The sequence below is a fragment of the Ammospiza caudacuta genome, chromosome 12, assembly GCF_027887145.1.
Source record: "Ammospiza caudacuta isolate bAmmCau1 chromosome 12, bAmmCau1.pri, whole genome shotgun sequence".
NCBI lineage: Eukaryota > Metazoa > Chordata > Aves > Passeriformes > Passerellidae > Ammospiza > Ammospiza caudacuta.
Window position 1 is genome coordinate 6,839,364 of NC_080604.1, and position 13,911 is coordinate 6,853,274.

General features: G+C 54.6%; 1 protein-coding gene across 1 annotated transcript in view; it reads left to right on the forward strand.

The window, feature by feature from the left end:
* Positions 1-13,911, forward strand: part of CACNA2D2 (calcium voltage-gated channel auxiliary subunit alpha2delta 2) — a 188,054-nt gene that overhangs the window by 135,904 nt on the left and 38,239 nt on the right. The window contains exon 3 of the mRNA XM_058813222.1: positions 9,497-9,556. Within this exon, the coding sequence (XP_058669205.1) occupies positions 9,497-9,556 (60 nt within the window). The remainder of the gene's footprint in view (positions 1-9,496; positions 9,557-13,911) is intronic.

Below are 13,911 nucleotides of genomic sequence, written 5' to 3' on the forward strand. Positions count from 1 at the left end.
GTGAGGATTTGGGGCTTTGAATAAGAAGGCACAGGAGTGGGAAGGCACATTAGGACATCTTGACAAAGAGCAATGAGTCTGAAGAGCTGCAGCTTTGAGCTTAGCCAAAGAGCAGGAGGCTGAAGGGCCAGGAGAGGGGAGTGAGCACCTTGATCTCTAAAAAGGGTGTCCCAATGGGATGAGAGTGGGTCCTGGCAGCCTGGAGGCTGCCCCTTGCCCCACGGACATGCCAGGGGGAGCTGGATGAGTGTTGAGGTCACCGTGAGCTGTCACATTGGGAACAGCCATTTGGTGGCCTCCTGAACTTGCTCCCTTCCACCTCCCTGAAACTTCCCCACCTCACCTGGAGCCACTGGGGCTTCTTTGCTGTTTGTCTGAAAGTTTGAGCAAAGCTGGTTCCAAATATTGTCCTGGTTTTTAGAGCAAAATACCACTAAAACGTCCTTTTTGCACTGCAGTTGCTTTTTTTTTGGTGTTAAAAACTGGCAATGTCAACTGCTCTGCTTGTGTTCCTATCACAGAGGCAGTGGAGGCTGAGCAAGTGCTCAGTGTGTCCAACCCCTCTCGGGCTGCAGGACAGTGGCTGATGGCACTGGAGGACACCAGAAAGATGTCACAGTGTCCCTGGAGGGCTTCAAGCAGGGAAGTTCTGTGGGTTTGCCGGGGCTGTGGGGTGGGCGGTGGTACTCTGGGGCACTCTGGTGGGAATTAGTGCACGCTGCAAATGTGCCTTAGCCCAGGAAGAGAGCAGAGGAGCTGTGGCAGCCCCGGGGGTGCCGCACAGAAATCCCCGCGCGGCAGCAGCGGATAATGAACGAGCGCTTTTTAAAGCTCGCACATCACAGCGCAGCCAGAGGTGATGCCTTAAAATAAATCGATTGTAAGTGGTTTCCAGTGCAAACTTCCAACAGCCTCTGCTAGAGTGAAAGGCAGAGAGCTGAAGGGGAGGATTTCAAAGGCACTAAAGGCTTCATGCCCATGGAGCAGGGAGTCAGGGGCCTGGCATGATGCAAGCTGCATTTTAGGTTTTCAGGGATGCCCTCCTGCATCTCACAGGAGCTTCTGTGTTGTTGGCACCATGTGGGGAACCACAGGGAAGCGTGAGCCACTCCTTGAACAACTTACCCTCTTCATGTGGAACTTATTTGTCCAAAATATGCAAGGATAATGATAAGGAAGGATTTATTTTTTTTCTTTTAAGACTCTGGCTTCTAAGACCTGGCCAGGCAAATTCCTCCTTCTCCTGCCCAAGTGACAAGCTGTATCACTTCCTTTTTTTCCTTTATTTTTAAAAAACCTTGTTTCCTCCAAGCTCTAAGTAAAATTGATTTTTAAGTGCAACTATCTCTTATAATTGCTGCTGAAACGCCTTGTGGTTATTGTAATGGATTTTGAACTGTGACAAGCCCTTCTTGATGATCGTAGCAGGAGGTCCACAGGATATTTGAGTGTGGTTTAGGGAGCACTGTTTGTTTGAATATTTGGAGTATATTTGGGAGGAGATGGGGCTGGAGCAGTGGGCTGAGATTGAGACTGACATTCTGGCTCTTCCACCACTGCAGAAGCTGAGCCTGCCCTGGAACCCCCTGCCAGAAGGGACCATCTCCAAAAATCCTTTGTAGGAGCCATGTCCCTCCAGTCACCCATCCCATGGGAGCCACAGCATGCTGGCATGGGGGGAAAGGAGATGGAAGGAGCCCAGGGCAGCACCATCTCCTCCTCCACAGCTTGGTGAAATGCCTGCTGTCACATTTCCCAGCTCTGACCTTCCAGCAAATGCATCTTGACCTGAATTATTTCTAATCATCTGAAACTTTATTGTGCAGCTAGCGGCTGCTTGTCACCCAGCAGGAGAGTCCCCAAGCCCTTCCAGTCGTGGCAGAGCTCTGGCAGATGCACTGCACCATGCCAGGATGCAGTGTTTGCGCCCAGCAGCTCACCTGCCCTGTCCCTGCTGCTGGCAGGACCCTGGCAAAGCAGCTGTGGGTAGCAGCACCCACCAGGCTTTTAGCCTGGCAGCCCACCCCTGAGGGGCTTGGATTGGGAGGGACAGCCCTGACACTGCTGGGGCACACCTGTCCCACCCACAACCAAAAACAACTCTGGAGTGACGTTTCTCAGGTGGATTGTATCCATCACTCCTCTGGGATGCTGCTGGCATGCCCCAGCTCTTCAGCACCTCCTGGGAGGCAGCCACCAAGATTCCAGCTTCATCCCAAGAGAGACTTTGTTTCTTTGACAGCCAGAATTTTAGACTTTTACTGGTCTGACTGCTGTGGAAACGGTCGGAACAGACTGGGCTTTCTCTGCCTTGCTCATCTTGTAAGCTGGTGCTCCAAAAGAGAGTGAGAGGTGTGAAATGAGCACCATTTAAAATGCTGGGCATGGACAGCTTGGAGAACTGTGCTGTCACAGGGCAGCTCAGTACTCCTGCTTGGCTCTCCTCTGGCTGAATGCTGGGATCCCAGAGCAGAGGTCCCTGCTTTCCTCTCCATCAGCTACAGGAGCTGCAAAAGGCTACTGTGACTGCAGATTAGTGGCAAAGGGGATGGAGGAAAAGGATTTTTCTCATATCCTGAGCAGGCAAGTGTGCCTGGTTTGGCTTCCCAAGGGACCACCTGCATCCCAAAGCCTGACAGCAGCACATTCCAGCAGGACTTGAGCATGATGATATTTAGCAGTACTGTTTAAAGCCATCTCTAATGGAAGAGCAAGGTTTGCTGCCATATGTCCAGGGTAAAAGGCAGGAGCATGCAAGATGAGGCAATGCCAGTGTGGCCAAATGCTCCTTCTGCTGACTCCACTCAGGAGAGGGACAGTGAGAGAGGCCAAGCCTGCCTGCACCTGTTCCTGGCCTCATCTCTCCATCCTGCCTCCCACAGCTCTGCCTCACTGCTGAGGGAGGTGGGGACAGATCCTGCACCCTGGTGTGAGCCCTTCCTCCCCCAGGAGGGATGGGGCAGGAGCCAAGGAGGGTCTGAGCAGCTGAGCTGAGGTTTTGCTGTTGTTGGTCCCCAGGGGCAAGTGTTCCCTGGGTTTGCAGGGCACAGAGTGCCCCTGCCCTCCTCCTCCTCCCCTCCTGGTGACAGGGAGCAGCGGCAGAGCTGCTCTCTGTCTGTGATTTTGGAAAGCAAGGATCCAGCCTCATGGAGCACAGGAACTCCAGGAGAAGGGTGACAGAGAGAGGCTTTTCTGCAAGGGGAGCAGAGCTGAAGAGAGCAGCAGGCACAGTTTGTGCTGCAGGGTGCCTGGTTCTCTGCACTGTCCTTTTGCCCTTGGTGCTTTGCTGTTTGTGAAAAGTTAAGCCCTTCTGGAGACCTGAGCAATATTTTGAGGTAGGAGAAACACCCTGAGCAGCAACACACTCCCTTTCCTCACCCTCTCTGCAAAGACATTGGTACCTCTCTTCTTGGGATGTTTCACTCCTCCCCTCCATGTGCTTGTTGGGATGGTGGAAGGAGAAACAAGAAATGCTGACAGGGGAACAAGAACCACATGCTGCAGGCCTGCAGAGCCTGAGTTACTGAGGTGCTCAGTAAAATGATGGAAGTTGTGGCTCTGGGGCTCATCCCAGGCCCCCAGTGCCAGATGCTGGCTGTGCCATTGCCCCATATGGGGTCTGCAGCAGCTCTGGCTCTGGTTTAGCTCCAGCTCTGCACTTGTGACCTCACTGCTGGCAGGGCTGGCTCTGCAGAGGTGTCCCTGCTCCCTGCCCTGCCAGACCCCAGCAATGAACACCAGCTGGTGCAGAACCGAGGTCTGGGAGCCCTTGGAGGATTTCCCACGTGCTCTTTGCTCATCCCTGGGGCTTTACTTGCCCTCCCATGAGCAGAACATTAGCAGCCAGTGCTGGCTGCAGCCCCATCCTCCCTCATGCCCAGGCTGGATCCAGGTGCAAGGAGGGAGAGATGGGCTCTATCCATCCCTCTCCTCCTGCACAGCCAGGGGAGTTATTGACAAACAAGTTAGTGCTTTGGAAGAAAAATGCCGCAGCATATTTGAAGCTGCCTCCGTGATCAATACAGAGCCGTGGCTGAGCCTGCTGCTGACTGGATTTCAGATGATGGCTGGGGGGGTAATAAGAGCCCTGGGATCAACTGTCTGGGAGATTATTACAGGATGAGATGCTTCGCTGCTTTACAGTGTTTACTCAAGATTTATATTCCCTCTGTGTACGTAAGGGGTTGTTGTCTGTTGTCGCTGGTTGATCATTTTTGGATGGTGACGTGCGCGCTGTTGGGAGGGTTTGCTTGGGGTGAATTCCATGAACATGCTGGGGGTGAGGGGGAGAGCTGGGGTGGGGGCACCCTGGAGCTGGTGGCAGGAGGTGGCACCATGAGAAAGTGCCCTCTGCCCTGTTGCATGCAGGCAGGGAGGATGGAGACATGTGAAGCACATGGAATGGGCTTTGGCCTTTCCAGATGCTCTGCAGTAACAGGTGAGGCTTCAGGGTGCCCTGTCCATGGAAGAGGGGTTGGTACCAGAGAAGAGGGCTTGTGCCATCCTCATTCCTTCATTATGGAGGAGGAAGAGCTGCAAAACCAGCTCCTGGGGGATGATCCTGCCTGGGGCTTGAGTTCCTTGGCTTTGTCATGTGTGTTTGATTTCACCTTCTTGCCTTAACCTTTCACCAGCATTTCCCTGCAGTGGGAGGAGGGCTGGCAGCTGGGATGCTGTGTGGCACTCCCCTCCTGGTGGCACAGGGCTGTTTGAATCCCCAGCACAGATCTCCCCGCCAAGCCAGGCACTGAGCTGCAGAAAGTTAATGCAATTCAGAGCCTTGGGCAAGCTCTGTGATGAGGGTGATAAGAGCCTCCCTGAGGGAGTTAAAGCAGGGCTTAGCAGGAGTGGCTCTCCCTGGAGCAAACATCCCTAAGCACACACAGCTGCTGCATGATGGGCCCTGGCTGGGCTTCCACACTGGCTGTGGGGAGAAGCCAGAACTCCATCCCAGACTGCCTGAGGAGCATCCCCCAGCATCCACATCGGCTTGGGGCACCTGTGTTGAGGCTTGGACACAGGGGTGGCATAGCTGCTGTCACACAGGGCTGCTCAGTCTCCTTCTGCAGAGTGTTTGCTGTAATCCTGTTTTATAAATCCAGCCTTGGTCTTTGGCCTCCCTGAGCTCTGCTCTGCTGCTTCCCAAGTTAAACCCACTGATCTGACTGAGGCAGGAGCAGCCAGGGCATGCTTATTGCCATGGTGGGGCTGGGAGAAGAGATTTACTAAATCATTGGACCAGTTTCCTTAAGAAAGAGTCTGTGTGAAAATATCAGAGCAGTGCAGGATAGCCCCAGGTGTGATGGGGAAGAAGGGGTGACAAGGAGGAGTTGAGCATCACCCTTGGGACAATTCTCCAGCGTGCTGGCCCCTCAAGCAGTGGGGATGCCAACATCAGGGATGGTCCCTGCACTAGAGGGGAGGTTGTGGTCCCTGTCTGCGCCAGCTCTGCTGCCCCAAGTGTTGCTCACTCCCAGCAGCTTTCCCATCAGAGCAGCTGTCCCCAAAAGCTGCTGCTGGGGGTGAGCACACGTGGGTGAGCCGTGCTCAGGGTGGGCTGAGTAGCAAGGTCCGGCAGCAAAGCCAGGGAAAAGCAGCAGCCATGTGTCTGCGGTTGCCATCCTCTGGGCAAACATGGTCATCCAAATTGTTGCCCCTTTCCTTTCCTGCCCATCTTCTGGGAGGAGCTCCTTGGAGAGCTGCTGTGCAGGGCAGGGAGCTGCTGAAGCCCAGCCCTGGTGAGCAGAGAGGGGCTCCATGTGGAATACAAATGAGTCTGGGCACGATAAGCCCGTGCAGCACCTTCCCCCTCGCTCAGCCCGCTGTCTGTCGGGATCTCCAGACACCAATCCCTGCAAATCTCCTGCTGGCCTTTCATGACCTTCAGAGTCGTTTCAATTCAGTGTTTTCAGCCTCTAAATCTCCTGTCCTTAGCCCTGGGTGACTTCTGGGGAAAGAAACGTGCTCCTTAAAGTGCCAGGGCAGTCTCTGCACCACAGCCTGCTGGAAATCTGCAGGTATTTCACAGCCATGCTTTATTTTTGGTAATTCCTCTATGTTTTGTTGCTGTTTGAACCCCACAATTGACAGCCCCAGGTCTGAAATCTGGAGAGGTTTTGATGACTGCCCTGTACCCTGCCAGGCTCCCCAGTGCACTGCCTGCCTCCTGGGCATCTCACAGTCCCTGCACGCAGCACACCTTGAGCTGCTCTGATTGATCTGTAACACTTGAAAAATAATGGTTTAATCATTATTAAGGATTAGAAATAATCCTTGAGCTGTATTGATCACAATAACATTATTCATGATGAACTCATTTGGCATTAATGGGGATGTCCTGCAGCAGTGTGTGGCTCCAGGCAGACCCTGGGGAGCTGTCAGTGGGTTTTGGGGGAGCAGCAACAAAACCCTGCCCTAACAAACACCTCCAGAAGCTGCTGTCCCACAGAGCCCCCTTGGGGAGGGACCAGTTGTTATTGGCACAATTTTGGAGGATCCTGAATCCAGCAATCCCCCATCCTGTTCCTGAAGCAGCCCATCTCTGGCAGGGCTGGATGGGCTCCCTCCAGCACCAGTCAGGGATGTGACAGGATGGGACTGCTCCCCTGGGACCCCCACACTCTGGGTCTGTCCCCTGTTGCAGAGGAAGGACGGCAGGCTGCCTGCTCGGCCCCTGTCTCCTCCCAGTCACATCTTGCTCACGGGGCTGAAATGTCTTTAGTGAGGAAAATGCTCCAGGAGCAGCAGCTGGAGGGCTCTGGGGACGCCTCTCCTGGGTGAATAGCCGGTGGCAGCCAGGAGCCAGCACAGCGCCCTGCTATGGCTGTGCCATCCTGCTGCAGGCTCCCCCATTCCTGCTATTTATCAAACAAGAACGTCTGGGTTTCCTTTTTTATTTTTTTTTTTTAACCAAAATTGTGTCTGGTTTGACTTTGACAAATTGACATTTTCCAGAGGAAAAATATCTTCTGTCGAGGTGTCGTTCCTGGGTGTAGCCGTCCCTTACTGCACCATTTGCAACCCTCCAGGCACTTTGCACAAGGCAATGAATAGTTAAAGATGTCCATAAATCTTACCCTAGCCCATAATAAACAAACACACTCTTATCAAGTACAGAAAAATGCATATTTCATCACCACTGCCTTAAACGCAACTCAGAATAAATGCTCGTCTTTAATCAGCCATCTCAATGTATAAACAGAGCACAAAAGCTTGCAGGGGATGAGGTACAGAATTGGGCCACGGATTTTCTAGGCAGCTCTTGGGGGCAGGGATATGGCTGTGCAGGTGAGACCATGAAAAACTGCCCTGAAAATTCATATCACTTGGCTTTTCTGTCCAGCCACGTGTTGTTTCTCATTCCCTTCTGCCTGCCACTGGAGCCATAAGGATTTTGCTTCAATGTTCAGCTGATAGCTGATCTTTCCCCTTGGATGCTGGCCACTGAAAGCAAGCACTTTGATTTAGAAATCAAGATTAAGAGAAAGAGAAAAGATTAAACAGGAAAGTTTCAACCAGTACGTGCTGAGATTATGCAGTGATGGATTCGTGTTTCCCAGCATCTGATAAGAACAAGCTGCATTTTCAGGCTGGGGAGGGCCAGATCTGTGATTTCTTTCACCTTACTTTTGAGTGCCTATGCTTTGCCACACTCACAGAAATACAGCATCTGCTGCCACAGCCCTGCTCAAGCCACCCTGCCAGGGCTGGTTCTGCCACTGTCCTGCATGGCCAGGGGGGCACTGGGGCACCTCCTTCCCCTGAGCACCCAATTGGAAAGGCTGAGACATTTTGCATCCCTCTGTGCTGGTGGGAGTGCTGGAGAAGCTGGTGACAATGGGGACAGCAGCTGTGACCTGTGGCTGTGCCCAGGGCTCCTATGTGTGGGTGCTCTTATAGCTCTTATAGGAAATAATTTCCCAGGGATACCACTGGACTTCACTGCTGCCCCTGTGGGCTCCCACCAGCCTGCCACATGCCTGATGAGCAAAGGAATGCTTTTTTGTCCTGGGATTTGTGGTTCATGGTGTGGAAGTCGTGTGTGTAGCACTGGGACTCTTGAGTTCATTATGTGGATCTCTGTGGTGCCGCCCAGGCAGTGATTTGGGGTTGTTATTTCACCCAGGATGTCAGTGCTCCTTCCTCCTCCAGCCAGTTCAGTGTGTGAAAGCAGCCCAGGCTCACCTCTCTCCCCACGCTCTGGCTGCCAGCACCACCTGCATGGAGCAGAGCATGTCCATCCCCCTCCAGGGAAATATTTCTGCAGGGAATGAGGAGCAGGCGAGGCAAGGGGCTGTGCTGTAGGGTACATCTTCCCTTGCTCTGTGTCCCACTAACTCTCCAGGGAGCCCTCTGGGGACTGCAGCAGCCTGGAAACCCTCATGGCCTGTTAGCCACTACAGACTGGCCCCTGGGGCTGGGAGCTGGCACTGTGCATCCCCTGGGAGCCTTGAACAGCTCATGGCTGGTGGGAGGCAGGCTGTGCTGAGTGTGGCCACACATAAGCCTCATGCCTCTGTTAGCAGTGAGTGTCCTGCCCCCAGGGCTCTGGGTGGCCCTGGGCTCTGTGGGCTGGCTCAGGACACTGGAATGCCTCCTGCTGGCTTTTGGTGCTGATCAGGTTGTGCAACCCTGGCAGGCAGCTCCCCAGGCAGTGCCCACAAACCAGGGTGCCTGGGGCTGCTCATTTTGTTCTTGGCTTTATTTTCTTTGTGATGTGGAGAGGATCCTGTAGCCTGGAGCTCTCGCCCTGTTTATCCCCTTTGATTCCACAAAAGGCCAGATTGCAGCTTCTTCCAGGCACTGCAGTACCCCAGGGGCTGCCCAGTCTCCAGCCCTGCCCTGCTGCACTCTCTGTGCTGGTGAGGGGTCTCAGGGCTGAGCATCCAGTGAGGGTGCCCTGGTGCTGAGCATCACCCCATCCTGCTTCTGGCAAATAAATGCTGCTTCCTCTGCTTACCCTAGTGTGGCCATGGGGTACAGAGGGGTTAAATGTGGGTGGGCAGCACATTGCACCTCTGGGCCCCAGCACTGGCGCATTTTGAGGGGGTTCTGAGGGGGTTTTTGAAGAGTCTGCCTGTTTGCTCTGAAGAGTCTGAAGAGCCTCTGTTTGCTGTGCACAGAGCTGGGAGCTGTCAGTACAGAGAGCTGGGCTCAGCCCTTGCCCTGTGCAACACGAGCCTGCCCTGCTCCAGCTGCCAGGCTGCTGAGTTCAAATGGCAGCAGTTCCCCTGGAGATACTGGCTTGGCCCAGGAAAGGCAGGAGCAAGCAGGACAAACTGGCTCCCTGTCCCTGGAGCACCCTCCCAGGCTGCTGCCCACCGTGCCTCCTGCTGCCCCCTTGCCCGTGCAGCAGAGGGGTGCCAGGGTGCTGCAGGAACCCCCAGGCAGGGACGCTGGGCACTGGGGTGGCACTGTGCTCCTGGGCTGGAGTGGGCAATGCCTGGCTGCTCCTGCTTCCCCTGGGCTCATTCTTCCTTTCCCACTTGTTTTGCAGAGACTTGCCAACGCGGCGGAGAAATTCCAGAAGGCTCACCACTGGCAGGACAACATCCGGGTAAGGCTCCATGGCACCCCAGCCCTGCCCCCTGTGCCAGGGCAGCCACTGTGCCATCCCTCCCTGCCCACATTCGTGTCCCGTCCGTGAGTCACCGCTGGCTGTGCCGTGCCCCAGCCCCAGCGCCTGCCACGCTAATGAGAGCAAATGAAGCGATTTGGAGCTCGTTTGCAGCCTCGAACACACGGCGAGGAGAAGGCAGGAGGTGAAGGTCGAAGGGACAGCTCAGCAGTGAGGGGTGGGGGCTGAGGATGCTCCTGCTCTCCCCTGCTCTGGCACCGCTGGGTTCGGTGCTGGGGGGGGCTGGCACGGGGTGGCAGCAGCGGTGGCTCAGCTGTGGCACATGCCAGCAGTTGCGGTGGGGGCTGCTCCTGGGGAAGGAGCAATCTGGGCTGGGAGAGGGAAGACGCGGGTTTAATGATTGCATTTGACTTTGTAATTCTGGCGGTGATAGCACTCAGCAGGAACCTGAAGGATTCTGTCTGGAAATGCTCTCAAATTATAACCATAATACAAAAGGAAGGAAAGATTGTTTTTCTCCCAGTGCGAATGGAGTCTGCAATAAAAAATACTCCTGAGCCACCCAGCCCCTCCCTCTTGGCTAGGATGGCATCCTGCCCAGCCCTGAGGAACCTCCTGTATCCTCTGAGGGGGACAGCCTGGGATAGCCCCACTGCCAGGCCAGGCTGCTGTATTGTGGGGGGTATTTCACAGTCTGAGCTGCTGATGCTGCTCACACAGACCTTCCTGCCACAGGTGATGGTCACCAGGGCTTGCTGGAGAGAGGAAGAGGTGGGAGAAGCAAAGGAGAAGGCAAGGAGGTGACCTGCTTGGCTTTCATTTGCCATGTGGGCAGCGTGGGGTGGAGGCTGGTGGCTGATTCTGTGTCCCAGGGGCACCCAAGGAGCAGGATGAGCTCACAGGGATCTCCCTGTCTGCATGAAAGCACTGCTGAATTGCTGTTAGCTCTTCCCAAGAGGCCAGGGGAGAGGAGGTGAGGAGGATGATGAGATTTGGTGCAGGCACCTGCGATGCCAATGCCAGTGCCAGACCAGGACCTTGGCTTGGGGCTCCCAAGGAAAGCTCAGAGAAGTGCAGGGCATCTTCATCCCTAGAGTTTACCCAGTCTCACGTGTCCTCTAGGGTCAGGAAACATCCCTGAGCAGCACCTGAAGCTTGACTGTGGGTACCCCAGGGACACTGTAGTTGTCCTGTACCCACCCTGCTGGGCTGGCACCCAGGGTTGGGTGCCCTGTGACCAGGGCATGTGCAGGGTGGGCACAAGGTCACTGCATTTTGTAGCAGTGCTTGGAGCTTTTGCTCATCCTCTGGATCAGAAGGATGGGCTCCTGCTGCAGGGGCTCTCTGCAGCCCCACAGAGCTCCTTCTCCAACCAGACCTGGCTGGCTTCCACTGCCAGGGGAATAACAGCAGGACACAGAACACTCTGGGAAAGGCTGAAGCACTGGGAAGCTCTTGGCTCATATTGCCATTCACGGCACAAAGCTTTCAGAAATCCACTTTCATAGAAAAAAAAATATTTTTAATAGCACTGTTTGCAACCACTTAATCAAGGTAATTAGGAGCGAGTCACCCAGAAACAATGTGCAGTGATGCGTCACCGCAGAGCTCGGCGCTGCTTTATCAGGACAGCCCAGGCCTGCCTGGGACACTTGATGGACTGGTCCAGCTCTGTGCACAGTCCCCAGGGTGCTGGGCATCATCCCTGCCTGCCTCAGACCTGCCTGCAACAGCCCCAGCTCCTGAGCAGAGCAGAGGGATGGAGGGGCTTTGGGGCTGAGCCTCCTTTTGCTGCCCTTTATCCTGGAGATGGATGGGCAGGGTCGGAGCCGAGTGCCAGCACCGCTGACCCTGGCTCTGCAGCTGCCCCCACAGCAGGCAGGGAAAGGGCAGCAGCACAGCAGCCCAGCTCCTCCTCTCCTCCCTTCCCACCAGCAGCTCGTTCCTGCTGGCTGCAGCTCTCCCCTGCTCTCCCAGCGTGTCTGTCCTCGCCCCGCGCCGGAGTCGGTGACAGATTGAGGCAGGCGCGGTTATTTCTGTGTTTCCATCCAAAGGCGCCGGCAGATGCTGAGTGTTTGCACTGCATTAGTGCTAATGGCAGCCCCATTAAACCTCACTGCAGATGGGTTGCTATGGAAGTCCAGGGGAAAATGAAGCAGGAGCAAGAGCCTGAGCGGCTGGGAGCTGCTGCCAGCCATCACTCACGAGCCGTCTCTACGGGGAAAGTTCCTTTTCCTTTGCTGTTTTCTGGTTTTCTTGCTTTTTTCCAGCTACATCCCAGCCAAGCTGGCCTTTCTGGAGCTGAGCTCAGCCTCCCACCACAGGAAGCTTTGCAAAGTGCCTCCCTGTTCCCTAAACAATCCCTTACTCCTGTCCTGCTTCATCCCTGCTCCCTGTGCTCGTCCACCCTCATGTCTACCAGCTGTGCCAAGCTGGGGCTGTGTCCCAGATCAATTCTGGATATGGGGCCATTTTCCTTGGTCAAAAGTAGCCTTGGCCCCAAGGCCACCCGTATTCTGAGCACGCTCATGAGTTCCCTCAGGCTTGTTTTACTCCAGGACTATGTGGCAGCTCAGAGTGGCATGGTGGGCAGGGATGTGGGGAGGAGTGTGGGGAGAGATTGTGCCCTTCCCTGCCTGCACTGTGGGGGTCTCTCAGGGATGCACATTCACCCTCTGGAGAAGGCTGGGAGAGCTCTGGAAAGGTGAGAGCTGGGTCCTGTTGCCAGAGTGGGCTCCCACCAAGGGACATGGCAACCACCTGGCACTGGTATGGTAGGAAACCACAGAAAATTCCCCATTTGCAGTGGCCTGGCCTACCAGTTCTCCCAGTGAGAATCTTCTGGCCTACAGGCTTCCATTCAGAGATCCACTGGGATAGTCTGGCTCCACTCCATGCAGAGCCGTGAGGGTTTGTCCTTCAAGGCACAAGCTGGCCCCCTGCTCTAGATGTCCCCAGTTCTGAGCCTGCCCTGTGCTGACCACCCCAGCAGCAAACAGAGGTGCCAGGGCTCCAGCCCACCCTGCAATGCAGCTTTCAGGTTTTCATCCTCTGCTTGCTGCCCTGCTTGGGCAAGGGTCCTGCAGAAGTAGAACTAGCTATAAAAATGCTGAAAGGTCATGCTGAGGTTTTTGCTGGCATCCTTTGTATCCATCCTCGCTGACAAGTTGCCATGTGGCCTGTCAGACATCCCAGCCAGCTCCATGTTCTCCCAGCTCTTTTCAATTTGGGTGCTCTGCTTTCCTCCCAAGTTTTCCTTGGGTTCTTTTCCAGACCTTCAGCCCCATGCCAGCAGCATCAGCAGGGTCTCAGGTGTCCCACACTCCATGCTGACCTGGGGGATGCTGTCAGAGGTGCAGATCTGCACTGCCAGCCACAGAATGCATCCCAGGCCAACATCATCATCATCATCATCACCACCGTGTGTAGGTGTGCTGGGGCTGCCAGAGCTATTTGTGCCTTTAGGGGACACTCCAGTGCTGCAGAGATCCATCCCCTCGTTTATGTGTGCTTGGCAGGATTACATAAATTGCCTTTAAAAGTTGACTTCTTTATAAGCCATTTTCTGCTTCATAAAATGTTTATTACTGTTGTTTTTCTCCCAGTCTCCTTCCTTGCTGCATTTTCCATCACTATACTGGGAAGCTCCCCTCTTCCTCTGCCTGCTGCCCCTCTGCCTCCCACCTCTCCCCACCTTGTGATGTTGGAAAGGGCCCTTGGAAGGGTCAGAGCCCAGCAGGCCCTTTTTCCTTGGAAAAGAAAAATAGCCATACATTGAGCTGTGGATGTAGGAGCTGCTGGGGACAGGGTTTAGCCACGGGGTGGTTCTGGGGAGTGGTGACATTTGTGGAGGTGGCAGGGGCATCACAAGTGCTGGACAGCCCCATGCTGCTGCCTCCATCTGTAACCCCTGCCTGCAAGCACATGAGGAATAACAAAGCCCAGATAATTTCAAGCTCCATTAGAAACGAAACTCCAGGGAGAAAGGGATTGCTGTTTGCCAAATGGGGATGGACAGGAGCAATAACAGGGACTGTGCTCCTGCCTGCCCAGGAAAGGTGCAGGATAAAGCAGGGATACATGGCAGCATGGCTGGGTACCCAGCCACGGCCACACAGCCCTGGGAGCTGCATCCCTCTGATCCCTCTGTAGGAAAAGCAAGGCAACCCCAACGAAGGGAAGAATGACAAGGAGGACTCCCTTGATATCAGAAGGCTAATTAATTACTTTATTATACTATATTATTCTATATTGCACTAAATGTAAACTGAATCTGCACAAGCACTCAGCTACACTGAACAAAACCTTGTGACTGTCTGCTGACTGACAATCTG